This window comes from Rhincodon typus, chromosome 10 (genome assembly GCF_021869965.1).
Source record: "Rhincodon typus isolate 14 chromosome 10, sRhiTyp1.1, whole genome shotgun sequence".
Classification (NCBI taxonomy): Eukaryota; Metazoa; Chordata; class Chondrichthyes; order Orectolobiformes; family Rhincodontidae; genus Rhincodon; species Rhincodon typus.
Genome location: NC_063341.1, coordinates 23,190,892 through 23,208,860, shown reverse-complemented (window position 1 = coordinate 23,208,860; position 17,969 = coordinate 23,190,892). Strand labels below are relative to the sequence as shown.

The 17,969-nt window shown below is 41.0% G+C and overlaps 1 protein-coding gene across 6 annotated transcripts in view; it reads right to left on the bottom strand.

Annotated features, from left to right (window-relative positions):
- The window catches only part of lrp8 (low density lipoprotein receptor-related protein 8, apolipoprotein e receptor), a 147,584-nt gene that overhangs the window by 19,102 nt on the left and 110,513 nt on the right, over nucleotides 1-17,969 (bottom strand). For all 6 annotated transcript variants that reach the window (XM_048601960.1, XM_048601961.1, XM_048601965.1 and 3 more), the window contains 12 exons: nucleotides 16,965-17,087; nucleotides 16,744-16,866; nucleotides 14,890-15,009; nucleotides 14,624-14,749; nucleotides 11,796-11,967; nucleotides 7,640-7,867; nucleotides 7,429-7,547; nucleotides 6,397-6,536; nucleotides 4,836-4,977; nucleotides 4,573-4,725; nucleotides 3,015-3,227; nucleotides 1,514-1,573 (listed from right to left, as the gene is read on the bottom strand). In XM_048601960.1, coding sequence (XP_048457917.1) covers nucleotides 1,514-1,573; nucleotides 3,015-3,227; nucleotides 4,573-4,725; nucleotides 4,836-4,977; nucleotides 6,397-6,536; nucleotides 7,429-7,547; nucleotides 7,640-7,867; nucleotides 11,796-11,967; nucleotides 14,624-14,749; nucleotides 14,890-15,009; nucleotides 16,744-16,866; nucleotides 16,965-17,087 — 1,719 coding nt within the window. The remainder of the gene's footprint in view (nucleotides 1-1,513; nucleotides 1,574-3,014; nucleotides 3,228-4,572; nucleotides 4,726-4,835; nucleotides 4,978-6,396; nucleotides 6,537-7,428; nucleotides 7,548-7,639; nucleotides 7,868-11,795; nucleotides 11,968-14,623; nucleotides 14,750-14,889; nucleotides 15,010-16,743; nucleotides 16,867-16,964; nucleotides 17,088-17,969) is intronic.

Below are 17,969 nucleotides of genomic sequence, written 5' to 3'. Positions count from 1 at the left end.
CTTGCTGCACCCTAGCCAAGCTGTTCCAGTACAGCTACAATACTGGCACGTATGTGACAATGTGGAATTTTCCCCGGTTTGCCTTGTACATTTAAAGGCAGGACAAATCCAAACTTGGCCAATTACTGTCTCACTCTACTCTCAATCTTCAGTAAAGTGATGGAAGAAGTCATCAACGTCTCTATCATGCAGCACTTACTTACTGACATCAAGGTCACGTTTGACAGAGTACAGCATCAGGGAGGCCCAAGAAAACAAGTCAAAGAGAATCAGGGGAGAAACTCTCATCTGACTGAAGTCATACTTAGCACAAAAGGAAGATGGTTGTGGTTGTTGGAAGTCTGCCAGTTCATCTTCGAGACATCTCTGCAAGAGTTGTCCGCAGGGTGTCCTCGGCCCAACCATCTTCAGAGCAGGGTGTTCACTAATGATTGCACAATGTTCAGAACCATTTGCAACTCCTGAAGCAGACTGTGTTCAAACTGAGCAAGACCTGGACAATATCCAGGATTGAGTTAACAAGTGGCAAGTAACATTTGCACCACACAAGCAACAGGCAATGGCCATTTCCAACAAGAGAAAATTGTCCTTTAACATTCAACGACATTACCATTACTGAATATCCTACCATCAACATCCTTGGGGTTACCATTAATCAGAGACTGAACTAAACTAGCCATATAAATACTCTGGTGTCAAGAGCAGGTCAGAGGTTAGGAATCATGCAGTATGTAACTCATTTCCTGCCTCCCCAGAGCTGTCCACCATCTTAAGGCACAAGTCAGGAATGTGGTCCCATTTGTCTACATGGATGCAGATCCAGAAACACTCAACAAGGTTGACACTGTCCATGCCAAATCAGCCCACTTGTTTGGTACCATACATGCAAACGTTCATTCTTCACCACTGACGTTCAGTAGCAGCAGGGTGTACTATCTACAAGATGGACAGCAGAAATGTTTCAAAGCTCCACAGACTGCACCTTCCAAAATCACAACCATTTCCATCTAGAAGGACAAGGGCAGTGGATACATGGGAACACCACCACCTGGAACTTCCCATCACTTATCATTCTGATATGAAAATACAAATCGCTGTTCCTTTAATGTCATGAAGGCAAAACCCTGGAACTCCTTCCCTAACAGCATTGTAGTGTTCCTATACAAAATGATCTGCTGTGGTTGAAGAAGGCAGCTCGTCATCACCTGTACCATGGCTATTAGGAATGGGAAATAAACGCTGGCCTAGTCAGCAATGGCCACATTCTATGGAAAAATGCCTCGGCTAATAATATGAAAATGTCTCTTCTGAGTGTTGCCCATATGAAACTGATGTGAAATGCAGTCTGTGTTGGCTTAATTTTCAAGTCAAAAATTTATAATCCTTTACCGGGAGTATTGATGTGAACATCAGAAGTTTCAAAATTGAAGGTGTTCCATTTTTCTGAGCGAACACAAAACAAAATACATAGGTATGTTATACATGGGAGGGAGGTATCAGTATAGTCACCTACCTATTGGGATAACAATTCCCACAATGGCATGAGTCGAACTCAACTTCTTGCCGTCATCAGCTGTGGAAAGATAGAAAACCACTATTATATTCCTGGCTGGTGCTCAAATGTCAGAGGATTCTGCTGTGAGAAAACAGTGCAGTGAAGGAAGGCAGCTGAAGCTTCATTTCCCCAATATTTGCTGAGCACTTTGTCTTAGCTTTATTTTTAATAAAATCCAGATGAAGGTCTGCTCTGTAGACAGTAGGAGACGTTTGGAAGTAGTGGCTTGGAAACATAAATGCAGGGGCTGAAGTTAGAGATTAATTAGCTTCCACTAAGAGCTCTAAATGTCATAGCTAGGTTAACATTGGCCTGGATCCTCCAATGGGAGCTAACCATTGCAGCAATGTTGTTTGGAGTTACCAACTGAGCACATGCAGCAATCCCAATGCAACCAACTCCCCAGGAACTGTCCTGAAAGTTGAAAACTCCACTGGGGAATCTTCTGATTCCAAATCATCTGATCGTCCTCAACTAAGTTTGAGTAGTAAATTTCAGAAGGTTCTGACTAACTTAGCATAATACTTAGCCAGGACAAATGAGAGGAATTAAAACCTGCTCTAACTCCTAAGCACTGTGGTGTCTCTAATGACATCCTTTCAACAATCCCCCCACCCCACACTAACCTAAGTATTTGGCTATTTAACCTGTCACCATAGCCCAACTGCTACCCTAATTCCCACAGTTACCACCTCCTCAATCATTGGGAAAGTGGCTTCAAGGCCTTCAAATACAATAAGGCAGGAATTGTCATGAAAATGGGGGGTAGTTTCAACACTAACCCACTTTGTTGCTGCCTGCACAAGTTCATGGATTAATCTAGACTGCTTCAGCTGAGAAGGTTCCCAACCTGCAAATTAGCTCAGAGAACTTCTCTAAATGCATGCGTGTATTTTGGTTTTGGTCTGGGTAGGATTGGAAATATGTTTCTGATCCTGAATAGAAGAACTGAGCCTCAGTTTCTCTCTCCACAGATCCTGCCAGAGCTGATGAGTATTTCCATCACTTTGTTTTTATTTCAGATTTCTATTATTCATAGCGTTTCACCTTTGAGTTTTAAAATCTTAGTTCACATACACCCTCGGAATATTGAAGGAGGCAAACTGCTCACGTTTTGAGGCACAGTAGAGAAATAGAAAACAAGCTGAGAATTCAAAAAAATCAATTAAGGAAGGAGGGAGAGATGGAAAGAGGGGATAAATTTGATGTTGATTCATTAAATGTGACAGTGAAACAAAGGGAAAAAGGAAACTACTATCATCCCATGAGACTGCAGCATCTTGAGGGGCACTGATGTCCCTAATCCAAATGATGTTGAAACATGATTAGTTTAAGTCAAACAGATAACAGAATGTCAGTCAGAGCCAGCACTCCTTGGCCACCTGGGAACAAATCTCCTTGTTAGTGAAGTAACTGCTGCAAGAAAACCTGATGAGGTGCATTGTATTGTAAGACTTACAAGATGATGAGGAACTGTTCTCGTGGATTAAATTGTCTGCGTCAGTGCTGCCAGGGAAGAGCTGTTGTGGATCTCCCGTGGTGATGCTGAATAGAATTGTCGCACCAGCTTTGTTGGTTATATTTGCAGGAACCTCTGTACTAAAGGAAGCTGTGCCAGGCCTTGCAGTTGGTTTGCCACTGCTAACTGAGGGAACAGTTGGAAGCTTTTCAGCTGTTTTGAAAAGGTACAGAAACAGAGTCAAGAAATAGAAACAGAAACAACAATCTAAACATTCAAAAGTTTGAAGTGACTCAATTCCAGAAGGCAGCAAATCTCTTGGATCCAGATAAAGGACTGGAGTTGCAGGAGTGAGAATTATAGAGTCATAGAATGTTTACAGTATGGAAACCTGTCCTTTGACCCATTGTGTCCACGCCAGTCACTAAACATCCATCTACTCTAAGCCAATTTTCCAGGACTTGGCCCATACCCTTGTACACTGCGGTGTTTCAAATGCTCATCTAAATTGGTAAATTCCATGTTTAGGCCACCAGGCTGTAGGCTCCTGAGGCAGAATATGAGGTGTTGCTTCTCTGTCCATGTGTATTGAGACTAGTGAGACATGACCAATTCTCACTGGTCTCAATACACGTGAACAAAGAAGGGCACGAATTCGACTGGGACAATACATCCATAATAGCATGAGCCAAACAGAGATGTGCCAGGGAATTCCTGGAGGCCTGGCATTCCAACCGGAATTCCATCAACAAACACATAGAACTGGACCTGATACACAAACCACTGAAAAACAGAACCAAAGTGATGCCACGCCACCCACCACCCACTCCCCACCCAGCAAACTAAAGCATATAAATAACAAGCAGGGTAGAACACAAACACTTCACAAGAGGCGCACTGAAGAGGTTACCTACCAGGGTGACAACACGTCTGCAATCAAACACACCGGCTTGATGAGCAAGTCTACAACCTCATCCACAACCCTGGCTACAAATCTTCTCAAAGACTTTACATTCAACTTTTATTTCCTTTCCTTGTTAATCCTCCCAAAGTGCACCACATCACACTTTTCAAGATTAAATTCCGTTTGAGATTGTTCAATCCATCTGACCAGCCCATCTTTATTGTCCTGTAGTCTAAAGCTTTCCTCCTCAGTATTTATCACACAATCAATGTATAACACAAACACACCATTCAATTTAACTTATCCATGCTGCTATTAATGCCTCACCAAAGCCTCTTCCTATTTCTTCCTCTTTTTTTTCTCCCCCTCATGCAACTGTCTAGCTTCCCTTTAAATGCATCTTTGCTACTCACCCAAAACATTCTTGTCGAAATTTTGAATTGGGTTTATTAATGACTATCTTATTGCCCTAAGTTTTGATCATACCCAGAAGTGGAAACTTCTCGATATCTAACCTATTAAAGCTTTTCACAATCTTAAAAATATCTACCAGGCCACCCCTCAGACTTTACTTTTCATGTGAAGAAATGTCGCCTCCGAAAAACTGAAAACCAAAAATTCCCAAATGCATTAACAAATTCAAAACACACTCACTTTTATAACATTTTCTCATATCCTGCCCAAGTTTCATGTTGTCAGGACAAGCACATGTGTATTTTGGAGAATGGATGTTGATCTGGGGAGCTGACAAGCACAGGTACTGACATCCTCCATTTGGTGCAGCACCATCTGCACAGAAGCTAGTAACTGTTTCAAGAAAGAAAAGCTTTCAGGTTTGAAATCTGGACAAAGTTAAACAAAAAAGGTTCAATAATGAAGTATACATTGAGACTAAAGCAGATTCTGACAGGAATCACCTTTCGGCTGTTTTAATTCATGGAGAATGATAATGTCGTGTAGATTGTACAGGTTATTCGCAAGCGATATCACATCTTTTCCAGTCAGTCGGTTTGCACAGTAAATAGTTTCATGATTAATATCAGTCCAATAAATCTTGTCCTGTAATAGCAAAACAAATTAATATATGCTGTAACCGTTAAAGCAAATGGCTGAGAGACACGGCACAAAAATCAAAGGTGCTTAGCTAATGGGATTTAAATAAGACTGCAAATGTACTGCTATACTTGTAATCTGCAACTCTGTGTTGGCTTGTCCTCATTGTTCATTTACTAAAGTGAAGACAGCAGAATTATGGTGCTGATTGTTACTTTCTTTTCAAGAATAGAAGGCCTGCCCTTCATTGAATTAACAGGAGCATGGAAAATTTGAAGTTGAAACCTTACAGTGTACTCTGATGTTTTGGCTGGCAATTGTGCCATCCTAACTTTTGCTCCCAAGATTTCAGTGTGATTGGCCATTATACCAGTGTAAATTATAATCTGACCTGTTCCAATGTTAGTATTTCATATTCAAGCAAAAACAACAGGGCAAGTGATGACTTTGATAGGTCACAAACAGTGTGTCGCTAAATTTGATTTGAAGATTTAAAGTTAACAGCGCATAGGAGGCGATCATAGAATCACAGCTTGTGATTTTGAATCAATATATTCAATTCTACTCTCTAAAGCAGGTCTGTGGGGCTATAACATACCAAAAAAAATTAGATTGCTAGATAGTGTCCTAAGGTTGAGGGTAAGATGGAATGTAGCGTGAGAAAGAAAACTGGAAAACCAGGGTTCCAGTTTATTGGTGATGTTTAAGTACACCAATGTCAATGCTGAAAGAAAAATGATGGAAGATTAGACAATGTACTCAGTCAAGCATCCTGCTAACTAGGCTCACACATTAATAATGCCTACGTGGATAACACAATGTACTGGGGTGGGTCAACCATTACTCCAGGACTTGCACAGCAGTTGTTAGTCAGAAAAACAAAGTGCAGACTCAGATGAGCTCTATGCCTTATCCACTGTGGGATAAAATGTCTTTTTTATCACAGTTGCATAACAGCTGCTTAAATGGAAGTACACTTTTAAGTTCACTGTGGCTTCGCAGAAATAAATTTTTAGAATCTGTACAGCGTGGAAGCAGGCCATAAGGCCCATCAAGTCCACACTGACCTTGCAAAGAGCAGCCCATCCAGACCCACCCCCCCACCCTATCCCTGTAACCCTGCATTTCCCATGGCTAATCCACCTAACCTGCACATCTTTGGACTGTGGGCAGAAACTGGAGCACCCTGAGGAAACCCACACAGACAGAGGGAAAATGTGCAAACTCCACACGGACAATCACCCGAATTGAACCCGTGTCCCTAGCACTATGAGGCAGCAGTGCTAACCACTGAGCCACCGTGCAGCTGACATAACAACACAGAAAGAAGTATTCAGCGAAGCTTTGGTACTGAATGAAATTAAAAATTATAATTTTTTAAATTACTTTGGCACCAACAAAAGCACTCCCAGATTCTAGCCTTACCTCAAAAACTGTGAGAGCAGAAGGATGCCCCAGATATTCTTCTGAGAATAATAATCGTTTCCTGTTCTCACCATTCAGGTCAATGCTAGACAGCTCATGCAGTTTGGAGTCAACCCAGTACAGACGCTGGTTCAGTAAATCTAGAAATCAAATACAAACCATCAGTCAGTGCAGGTTCTTCAATGCCTTTCACCAGGGACAACATGTATTAGTCCTATCCTATCCTGATCTAAATCCAAAACCAAAGGCACATTGGGAGGGATTTTAATTTGTGTCTATTAATGTAAAACGGGAAATAAGGGCTTGGCGACTGATCATACAACCTACTTACCCACAGCTGATTTCTGTGTCTTTGGGCAAACAGTTTGTCCCAAGAATAGACTGAACATCTCCAATTTAACTTAATTTAGTTTACTTTAATGAAGTCTGGGAGCAATTGCAAAGCGTTCAAATGTCAGCATGCCAAGTAAAATATTAGGAAATTAGAATTAAGAAGATGGATTTATTTAAATAATCAGTTACTTTCTCAACAGTGCTTCAGTTACTCTATTCTATGATAAAGTAAATTGGGGAAAAATTACAGGCTGCAGATAGGAGGTTTCTTGGCTCTTAGCCCTTAAAATGGACAGTGGGAATGACTTAAATAAAAATGTTATCATTCTTGTAGTTAGAGGTGATTGAGGGATATGGTTAGAAAACAAATCTATGAAATAAATGATTGGCTTATTCAGCCAAATGACCTTTTCCTTCAGTTTGAAGTACTTTTATAGTTATGAAATTTCTGCTGCATTTTATAGCTCAAGGTCACCTTAACTAGTGGTGGTCAAGACCTATTTTGACTGCTCATTAGCTCTTTGCAGAGAATGTGTTACTTTTATCCTGTCATGTTGTATATCAGATCTACAGTTAGCGCCTTCAAGTTTAAAAAATTATTGAAATATAAAGGCAGGAAAATACACCCAGTTCTGTTTTGCTTCTCACCTCAGTCTACATCAATTTCACTAACATTTGGTACATTGCTGAAACATCTACCTAAAGTGATTCCATTTGGCCATTCAATGTTGTCTGCGATGAGTGTCTGACGGTCGACTCCATTCAGCCCAGCTTTCTCAATCTTTGCAGGGTTACCCCAGTCCGACCAATACATGAACCTAATTAACAGGACCAGAAGTTTGATAAAGATGGGTAAAATCCATATATTCCATTAATAAACAATGTTGGAAAATATTTTATCAATATTTACCCTCGAATTGGATCAACTGAGATAGCTCTGGGTTTGTCGAGCTGAGTATTGATGAGGGTCTTTCTTTTGGTTCCATCTGCAGTTGCCACGGAGATTGACCTGGTACCAGAATCTGTCCAGTATATATTTTTGTGAACCCAGTCTACTGCTAGGCCCTCAGGAGTGTGGAGATCATACTTGATCAGATGTACATGCTGGCTTGGATCACTGGCTTTATCCAAAGGGGCACTAGAACAAAGATCACGGCGTGAGTGCTAAGTTCAACTTTGCAATGCTGTCCAAGTTGTTTGAAGACTGGTATTCTTTCCCTGTTTGAAAACTATTTCCAAATATATAAACAACAATTGTGAGCAAACACAGTAACATAACTGTAGATGCTGAGTATCTACACTATGAGAAAAGATTAAGGAAGATGATCTCAATATCTTCAGGAAAAGAACACTGAAGTTAGTGCTGCAATTCTGAGGAAGGGTCACTTGACTCGAAATATTAACTCTGATTTCTCTCCACAGATGCTGCCAGATCCACTGAGCTTTTCCAGCAACTTCTGTTTTTGTTTCTGATTTACATCACCTGCAGTTCTTTCAGTTTTTACTGGAGTTAGTTACCCGATTCTAAACTAGTCACTGATAGTAAACCCAACTGTGTGGGTATTGAGTGTGGAAAGAATTGTAATAATCTTATGTCATCCACAAGTCCATCAGTGGATTAAGCAAGTTGTATTTTGCAATCTGTAGATCTGGAATTGGATTATAGTTAATGTAATCATCAAATTATTTGATTACACAATACTTACAGATTATAATGTCATAATGAGGTTGCAGTTATTGTTAAAAATAGCTGAGAAACCACGTTCTTTGGTATTAGAGCAATTGGTTGATATTTAGAATGACAAGAGATGACTGGAGTGTTCCAAATGGTCTAATAGACTCATCTTGACATGTGGCAGCTTTTGAAATGGTATCATTAAGTGAAGCACCAGTCAACTTCACAAGAAACTATAAATTGATTTTTTTTATACAAGCAGTGTTTATAGTGTTGAACCAGACATGATCAGAATAGTTATTATTCTCAAGGGAGTATATGTAGCTGTTTGTAAATTCCTTAGTTCAATTTGAAATTGAGTTGCAGGTAAATTTCAGGCTCCAGTATCTGCTGTAGAGCATTCTCTTTTGCTTATTTAAAGACCACTTTTTTTTTGGACTGTGAACTAGAAGTGAGAGATACTGCTTTACGGAAAGGAAATTGTTAAGATAATGCTTGCAGTTCTTAAAACAAGTTATTGTAGGCACAACTCTCAATGTATTCCAATTTTGCCTGATTTAAGCAAGGAGGGAGCATTCCAGTCAGAATGGTACTGCCTGCGTGCACTGCCCAGAGTCAATCTGGACTCATTGCTGTCAGCTCAGGATGGCTCAGCGTTGTACCGGCCAGTTGATTGGTTCCAGGACAGTTGTCCTACAATACAGCAGAACATCTAGCCTACAAAGAGAAAGCTTTCGTCTCTCTCTTTCCCTTGTGTCTGGAGAAGTAAAAGAAAATCCAACATAGCTAGCTACTCTCCCTCACCTACTCAGTACGTTGTTCTCTCTGCAAATCCCTGTTGAAAGGAAAAGGGGAAAAACCACCTTCAGAGGCACTAAAAGGGCAAATCCTCAGTGAAAGAAAGGCTAAGAATCAGTGTATTCACAAACTTGCTTCATTAGCAAAGAAACAGAAGTCAAAAGAAAACATCTGTGATTCAGACTGTTGCCAGAACCGCGCTTTTCTAACTTTGTTTTTCATCCCCATCCACAGTATTATCTCTTTGCGAGTGTTTGTATGTGTATGACAATTCAAGAAAGTTGTTGAATTTAAATATAAAGTTCTAAATTAGCAGTACTTCTATTGTAACCAGAGATGAAAGAGCTGTTGGGTTTGCCAGCTAGATATGGAAATGGTATTCAGGAATTTAACAAGGAAGTCTTACATAGTGTGCCATAGTTTGGTTTTAGATTATATTACCATCCTAAAATATTTCAGAATGAAACTGGATGGATTACCACATTAACCTTGGCACTAGAAGCATTAACGGCAAACCCAGCCCTGTCAACCCTACAAAGTTTCTCTCTATACCACTTGCAGCTTAAGCCAAAATTAGGAGCGATGTTCTCCAGACTAATTGACCAGCCTGACATTGTCATTCTTACAAAATCACACCTTATGGACCATGTCCCAGACACTATCAGCCCATCTGTTGGTATGAATGTGGTCAGAACATCAAGCCAGGAGATGAACCCTGGTTCAATTGAGACAGGGTAGGAGGCCATGCCATGAGCAGCACCAGGCATAATTAAAAACAAAGTGTCAACTTGGTGAAGCTACAACACAGGACTACTTGTACTCCAAAGAGCAGAAGCAGCATGCAATAGACAAAACTAAATGAATTCCCACAAACAACAGATCAGGTCTAACTTCTGCAGTCCTGCCACATTCTGTCATAAATGGTGGTGAAAAATTAAACAACTAACAGGAGGAGATCCCCACAAAGATCCCCATCCTCAATATTATGGAAATGCAGTGAAAGGGTGCAACCATTAAAACTGAGGCATTTGCAACCATCTTCAGTCAGAAGTGCTGAGTGGATGATCTATTATAGCCTCTTCCTGAGGCTCAAGCAGTCTTCAATCAATTCAGTTTACTCCATGTGACAAAGAAATGGCTGAAGACACCAGATTCTGCAAAGGCTATAGACCACAATGTTATTCCAGCAATAATACTGAACTACTGAACACTTGTGCTCCAGGACTATCCCTAGCCAAACTGTTCCAACACAATTACAACAGTGGGATCTAACCAATACTTGGAAAATTGTCTAGATGCGTTCTGTCCATAAAAGCAGGGCAAGTCCAACCCAGCCAATTACTGGCCTGTCTGTCTATTCTTTTATCATCAGTAAAGTGATGGAAAGTGTCATCAACAGTGCTGACCAGCAGCACCTGCTCAGCAATACCCCACTCAGTGACGCCCAGTTTGGGTTCAGCCAGGGCCACTCAGTTCCTGACTTCATTACAGCCTTTTCCGAACAGGGACAAAAGAGCTGAGCTCCAGAAGTGAGGTGAGCGTGACTGCCTTTGAGATCAAGGCTGCATTTGACAGTGTGGAACCAAGAAGCCTAAGCAAAATTGGAGCCATTGGAATTGGAGGGAGGAGCTCTCTTCTGGTTGGAGTCATAACTGATACAAAGGAAGATCATTGTGTTTGTTGAAAGTCAGCCATCTCAGTCCTATGACAGCTCTGCAGAGGCTGTTCAGGGTATTTTCTTAGACCCAACCTTCAGCTGCTTTGGTGATCTTCCCTCCATTATAAGGTCGGAATGGGGATGTTCACTGATGACTGCACAACATTCAGCACCATTCATGACTACTCAGATACTGAAGCAGACAATGTCCAGATGTAGGAAGACCTGGACAACATTAAGTTGGGCTGATACAAGGCAAGTAATATTAGCTGCCATAAAAATCCAGGCAATGACCATATCCAACAAGACAGAAACCCACCATCACCTTTTGGATATTCAGTAGCATTAACATTGCTGAATCCCCCAGTATCAACATCCTGGGGTTAGCATTGACCAGAAACTAAAGTGGACCTACTGTGTGAAACCTGAGGCTACAAGAACAGGTGAAGTGTTAGGAATCCTGCACTGAGTAAAAGTCCCATCCTGTGGCTGTCTCTAATCTACAAGGCACAAGTCAAGAGTATGATGGGATATTCAGCACTTGCCCAAATAATGAATCTCCAAAACACTCAAGCAGCTCAACACCTTCAGTTAAAGCAATCTGCTTGATTGGCACAGAGTGTACCAGCTACAAAACACACTGCAGGCTCCTTTGACAGCACCTTCCAAACCCACAACCCCTGCCAGATTGAAGGGCAAGGACAACAGATGTATGGTAGGAATACCACCTGCAAACCTGCTTCCAAACCACACACCATCCTGACTTGGATCCACCTCTTGTTCCATCCTTGCAGTACAGTGGGTGTTCCTAAATTCCAAAGACTGCAGCAGTTCAAGAAGGCAGTTCAGTTCAAAGAAAATTAGGGAGGGGTAATAAATGCCAGCATAGTAGACAATGCCCACACCCCATGAACAATTAAGACAAAAAAAAATTACCTATATATCTCTTTGTAGTACAGATCAATCCAATATATCTTTTCAGCTTCAACATCAACATCCAGAGCCACCACATTCTTTAATGCAGGTACAAGACGTGTATACTCCTTCTTCATCAAATTAATCATTCTAATCTCATGGCTATTGGTGAAGACCACTGCGGGACTTGTACCTATAAAGAAAGCAAAAAAAAAATTGTTCTAGCAAATAAAACAAAAGAATTAACTAATAAATAGAACCCACCCAACATTAACACAGCAAGGAGCTCTATTTCCTGCTACTGAGTAGGAGCGCTGGTATGGTAAATAGGGACTTGGATATTTTTATTATCTTTCTTGCCCTTTCTTGCAACGTACTGCTGTGTGTCATGTGCCACTATGAGGAGTTGTAAAACATTACTAAGTAGACTGTATCAGGCCCAACGTTAGCCTAAGAGAGGGCTGCAAGTTTTCAATCTGGCCAGAAGATCTGGTTTTGTGATGGAGCAAGATCCAGAATAATTTCAGTCATATGTTTTGTACCAATTAGATGAGGACTTTGGACTGTCTGAATTTCTGAGCAGTTAATGTGTGGGACGCAGGAAAACTTTGGTAAGGGCATGAATGTCTGCTTTTTTATACAAATAACCCGAAATTCAATTGATTCTTTGGACGAAGAGATTATGTCTTATAAAGGAAAGGTTAGGCAGGTTGAGCACATTATCTGTGTTTGAAAACAAGGGGAGATCTTATTGAAACGTTTAGAATTCTAAGGGGATATGACAACGTGAATATTGTGGGGTTGTTCTCCCTGTAGGAGAGACCAGTTCAAAGGAGTACAGTTTCAAAAAAAAGAAATGCATTTAAGACAGAGATAAGGAGACTCTTTTTTCCCCACAGAGGGTTGTTAGCTGGTGGAATTCTGTTCCCCAGACAGCAGTGGAGGCAGGGTCATTGAACCCTATTAAAACTGAGCTGGATATTCTTGATGGACTCTTTAGTCTAAGGGTATGGAGTGGGCAAGAAAGATTAGAGGTCCTGCATGAATCAGGCATGATCCTATCAAATAGCGGACAGATTTGAGGAACCAAATCAACTCCTCCTGCTCCTAATTTAGATGTTTGTCGATCCAGGATTTTGGAAGATCAGGACCAGGATGGATTGGCAGGAAAGTACATAACTAATGGCATGAACATTTCTTCTGCCATCTGAAAACAGCTACATGAGTGAGCATAGGCAAGTCCAATCCAGTTCAGAGTCAGTATTCACATGTGGCACTAAATTGCCCTTTGTTGGCATGAATTAGTAAATGAGGATGCCTGTTATGATTTGCTCTGCATAAAATCCAACTTAATTTAAATTCCACTACCCACAATTTATCCTGTGCCAACTCCATCATTATTGGACTTGTCAACCTCAACTTGTTCCCTATTCCCAGTGCATGAATTCAAAATCCATGCCCCGTTACACAAGTTCCTCCACAAGATTGTCATTATTGACAAAATTCTGCCATTCTAAATTCGAAGAGGCAGCTGCCAATCTTCCCTTTCTGGTCTCTTTTGGACCCTCTCCATTCTAAAGCATTAGCTAACTCAGTTCCACATTTTCGAATTCCCTCACTACTGTTCTCCCTTCTTGAAAAGGCTCAACAAAGTTTTGACACCTTCAGTACATCTTCCCGATGTATGTACCTTCAACAATTACTGGTTTTTGCATTTCAGAAATGACCATTTTATCAAGATACAGGTACCATTAAAAAATGCAAACTGCTATTGATGAAAAGACTTTCAAAAAGTCATACAGATGTTGCCATAGACCTACCGGACCAGACAGCTGCTCAACCAGAGGTTGAAAAGCAGATTTCTTCATTAGAACCCCAGCCGATGTGGGAATTGAACCTATGCTGTTGGCAACACTCTGCATCCCAAACCGGCAGTCCAGCCAACTGAGCATACTGAGGGGAGAGGGGAGACTCAGGCCTGCTGATAAAGTCAAGAAACATTTTCAGCATACTATCAAGAGGACCCTGCTCCTGGTGGAAACAAACTACCTTTGAACTGCTAATGTCTGGAACCTTGATTCTTGATGGTCACATTAAATATAAAAATCACCAAAGAGGAATAGGAAGACTTTGTTTTCACCATATGAAACTCCGGAAATTAATGTGGAGCTTAGGGTATGATACAGGATACTAGTCGTCATCAAAATACTTCAAATTTCAGCTGCCAATTCTCATTGCAGTCTCTGATTCCTCAAAAGTAAAATGCCACCATATGGTGTGGAACGGAGCTACATCTCCTGGTTTCATTAAAATAAAAGCAAAGTTCTGTGGATGCTGGAAATCTGAGACACACACAAAGTGTTGGAGAACCTCAGCAGGTCTGGCAGCATCTGTGGAGAGAGAGAAACAGAGTGAATGTTTCGTGTCCAGTATGACTGTTAAGTCCGGTAGGACTGCTGAGTTTCTCCAGTCATACTGGACTCGAAATATTCACTCTGTTTCTCTCTCTCTCTCTACAGATGCTGCCAGACCTGCTGAGGTTCTCCAGCATTCTCTCTGTCTGTTCCTGGCTCCATTTCTGAATTAGACAAGTTCATCTGGGACAATAGGTGAGAAACTACAAATGGCCTTAATTGCTTCTGGAGCAAGAAGGTGGAGGCAAAAAAAAATTAGCGAGATGTTCCTGATCTTGCTATGTGGGGATACCTGTTGGAAGATGCATTTGTGTTAACATCACAGGAAGGCAGGATCAGACTAATGCTCAAACTACCTACCAACAGTCACCATTTAGGATCTTACGCTGCCATTGACAATACAATTGTACCCAGTGCCAGACACCACCTTCTTACCCACTGCTTTGCAAGTTTCAGTCATTGGATCCATCTCATAACCTTGGAAGCAATTGCACTTGTACCCTCCTTTAATATTGGTGCAGACCTGACTGCATCGGTCCAGATCCTCACATTCATTTATATCTGAAAGAAGCATTTCGACTAGTCAATAAATGCACTGAAATCTCTGTGCAACAGTATTGATACACGAAAACACTGTTAGACAGTCAGCTCTTTATTTAAACGATTGACTGAAGTCAGGAGCTGCCTTGAATTTTAATTACCTCCGCACGTCTTTGTGTCCAGCAGTTTGTAGCCAGCTGGGCATTCACATTCATATCCAACCTTCAAGTCTCTACATGTATGGGAGCAGCCACCATTGTTGGTCAGGCACTCATTTAAACCTGAAACAGACAACGCAACAAGACACCAAAGTAGTTCACTTCTATCAGATCAATGACACTATTGGTCTAGTCAAATCACAAAACATTAGTTGGAAAACTCAAACATTTTCTAAACGACAGTCTGAGTAAATTCACGTAGACTCTAGTCACATTAGAATATGACAAAGACGAGTGAATATTGAATTTGAAATGGTTGTACAGCAGAGCTTTAGGACCCAAGAACAACCTTGCAATTATGTCGCAGAGTTACTCCTTACTACACATGAATAGCATATTGTGGGAGGAGTGTGTTAATATGTCCTAGTAAGTTGGTTAGTCAATTGCATGATTGAAGCCATGCCATGGATAGGATTGATTAGAAGAGAGATAGATGCAGGTAGCAAATAGTCTCAACAATGTAGGACAACAGTCAGAGCCAGATACATCTCGGAATTTAATGTATAGAGTATTTATGTTAATATGTAATAAACAGAGTTTTGAGAAAGCCCAAGTCTGAAGACAGTCACATCTTCTCCCAACCAATCTGTCCGAACCAGAATCTGGGCATAAAGGCACATGACAAGAGAACAGGTAATTGCAACTAAATTCCCTTAAATATTTTTATGTATCCAAACAGTATCCAAAATGTTTTCTGGTGGCACCTTCATCAAATGTTACATTTTCAGGTGAATGTTTTGAAAAAGTAGGCTAGTTTCTGTTTTGCAAGTTCCAGCTGGAATACACCAGCAATCCTCCAATGCCTCATCCAGATAGCTACACTCACAATGTGAAAGCTTAGACAGAGGCTGTCAGCCAGCTGCTTGAAGGAAAGAAAGACGTTCCTGGTGGTTGCAAGAAGCCCAAGTAAAATGTGATCAGGCAGATTTCATATAGTTCATAGAGACAATGGGCCCAAAAGACAGTTGCATTGAACTGGTCTATTTTTACAGAACAGTTTTATAGACTAGTGTGGATTATTGCACAGGATACTCTTCAAGATGGAGGCTGCCACAAGCTGCAGCAATATGTAGCAGCAGTTTTATTCTATTTAGCCAATCTTCTATTGGATCTGGTATTGCACAATGCTATGTTAGCCGTGGCTGTTTTTACCTCTGACTCAAGGTTGTAGGTTCAAGCTCCTTTCTGAGATTCAAGGACAGTGCAAAATCTAGCACATCCCCTCGCCCTCACTCCCCCTCCAACTTCAGTGCAGTACCAAGAGAATGTTAGGCTGTTAGAGGCATCATATATTGGATGAAATGTTAAGTTGGGATCCTGCCTGACCTCTCAGGTGGGCATAAAATACTCTGTCCCCTGTCCTGGCTCATATTTATCCCTCAGCAACACTTGACTGATTGTTCTTGTATTCCTCTTTTTGGGATCATCTTGTGCACAAATTGGGTGTTATATTTCTTTCATTACAATAGTGACCAGATTTCAGAAGTGTTTAATTGGTTGTACAGTGCTTTACGATAAAACACTGACACTGGGTGTTCAACAGTTAGTGCCCTGTTTCCTAGTACTGACATCACTGACTTTAGTGAGATCAAAACTCACTGTAAAGCACAAAAGGAGCACAAAAGTTGCATTGCCTATAAATATTAAAGGAAGTCCGATTTCTTCAGCTATTACACAACCTTAACTCATCCCTCTGAAAGCTTCTATCTCTGCTATTGCTTTTCATTTAATTATATGAGGCGAGTACTGACCATATAGCGAGCATAAAAAGCATTCACCACTCTTGATCCACCTTACCACATTCTTTGAGTGGTTCGTCTGACCAGTCCAAGCAGTCCCTATGTGAGTCACATACTTTGTCCATATCGATACATTCTCCACTCTTGCACAGAAATTTCTGCAGCCCTTTGCATGGGGTCACTATTGAGCATCAAAAACAGCAAGAAAAGATCAGCAACTACTCAATAGGCACTGACAATTTAATGTTTGATGGGTGTCTTAAAATAATCAGGACAAACCATTCAGGCAGTCTAGCTCATCAATTCGATCCAGACAGTCAAAGATTTGGTTACACTGTTTCGATCCGTGGATGCAGCTCCCATCACTGCACTGGAACTGATCAGGTTGGCAAGTTATCATTGCTTTAAAAAGAAAATAGAAATTTACATTTATTTTTATATTTTGTAACTTTAATTGATATACAGGAGAAAATTTAAATATTGAAAATCTGGTTATTTTTCAAATTGCTTACATGCATAATAAAACAATACACAACACCTAGGGCATGAAGCCAAACAATAGGAAGACAAATAATGACTTGATTCCCTGACAGAATGTTATCCTGACGCTTGTCTATAAAACAAAAGTTGGGTCTGTCGACTCTCAGAAATCTGCATGTTGAAGAAGGCCAGCACCTTGTCAATGCTGGTCAACCAGAGCCGCGCAACTTAATCCCACCTTCCAGTCCTTGCTCTGTCGCCTTGTAAATTGAGCCAGTTGAAGGGAGGCAGTGGCATAGTGATAATTGTATCAGATAGTAGTTCACAGCTCAAGCCTAATGTTCTGCCCACTGTAGATGGTGGAAATTGGATTCAATAAAAATGTGGAACACAAAAGCCTAATAATGACCATGTAACCACTGCTGATTAATGTAACAACTCATCTGGTTTACTAGCGTCCTTCAGGGAAAGACCGCTATCATTTTTACCCAGTCTGGCCTACATGTGCAGGCTCACAGCAATGTGGCTGACTGCTGTCTAAGCAATAGGGATGAGAAGTAAGTGCTGGGCTCAGCCAGAAATGAACATGTTTTTCTCCCCAAAGAGAATATCTAAGTATTTTTAAAACATTGTGAGCTTTCTGCCAGGAGCCAGTAAGAGGATATAGAGACCCAGAATGGTTGGGCCTGCAATGAGAAAAGAGACAATGAGAAGATATACTGACGGGCAGGATGATTAGTACCGCAGCGAGATAGGGGGCAGTGAGAGGATATACTGAGGGGCAGGATCATTAGTACCGCAGCG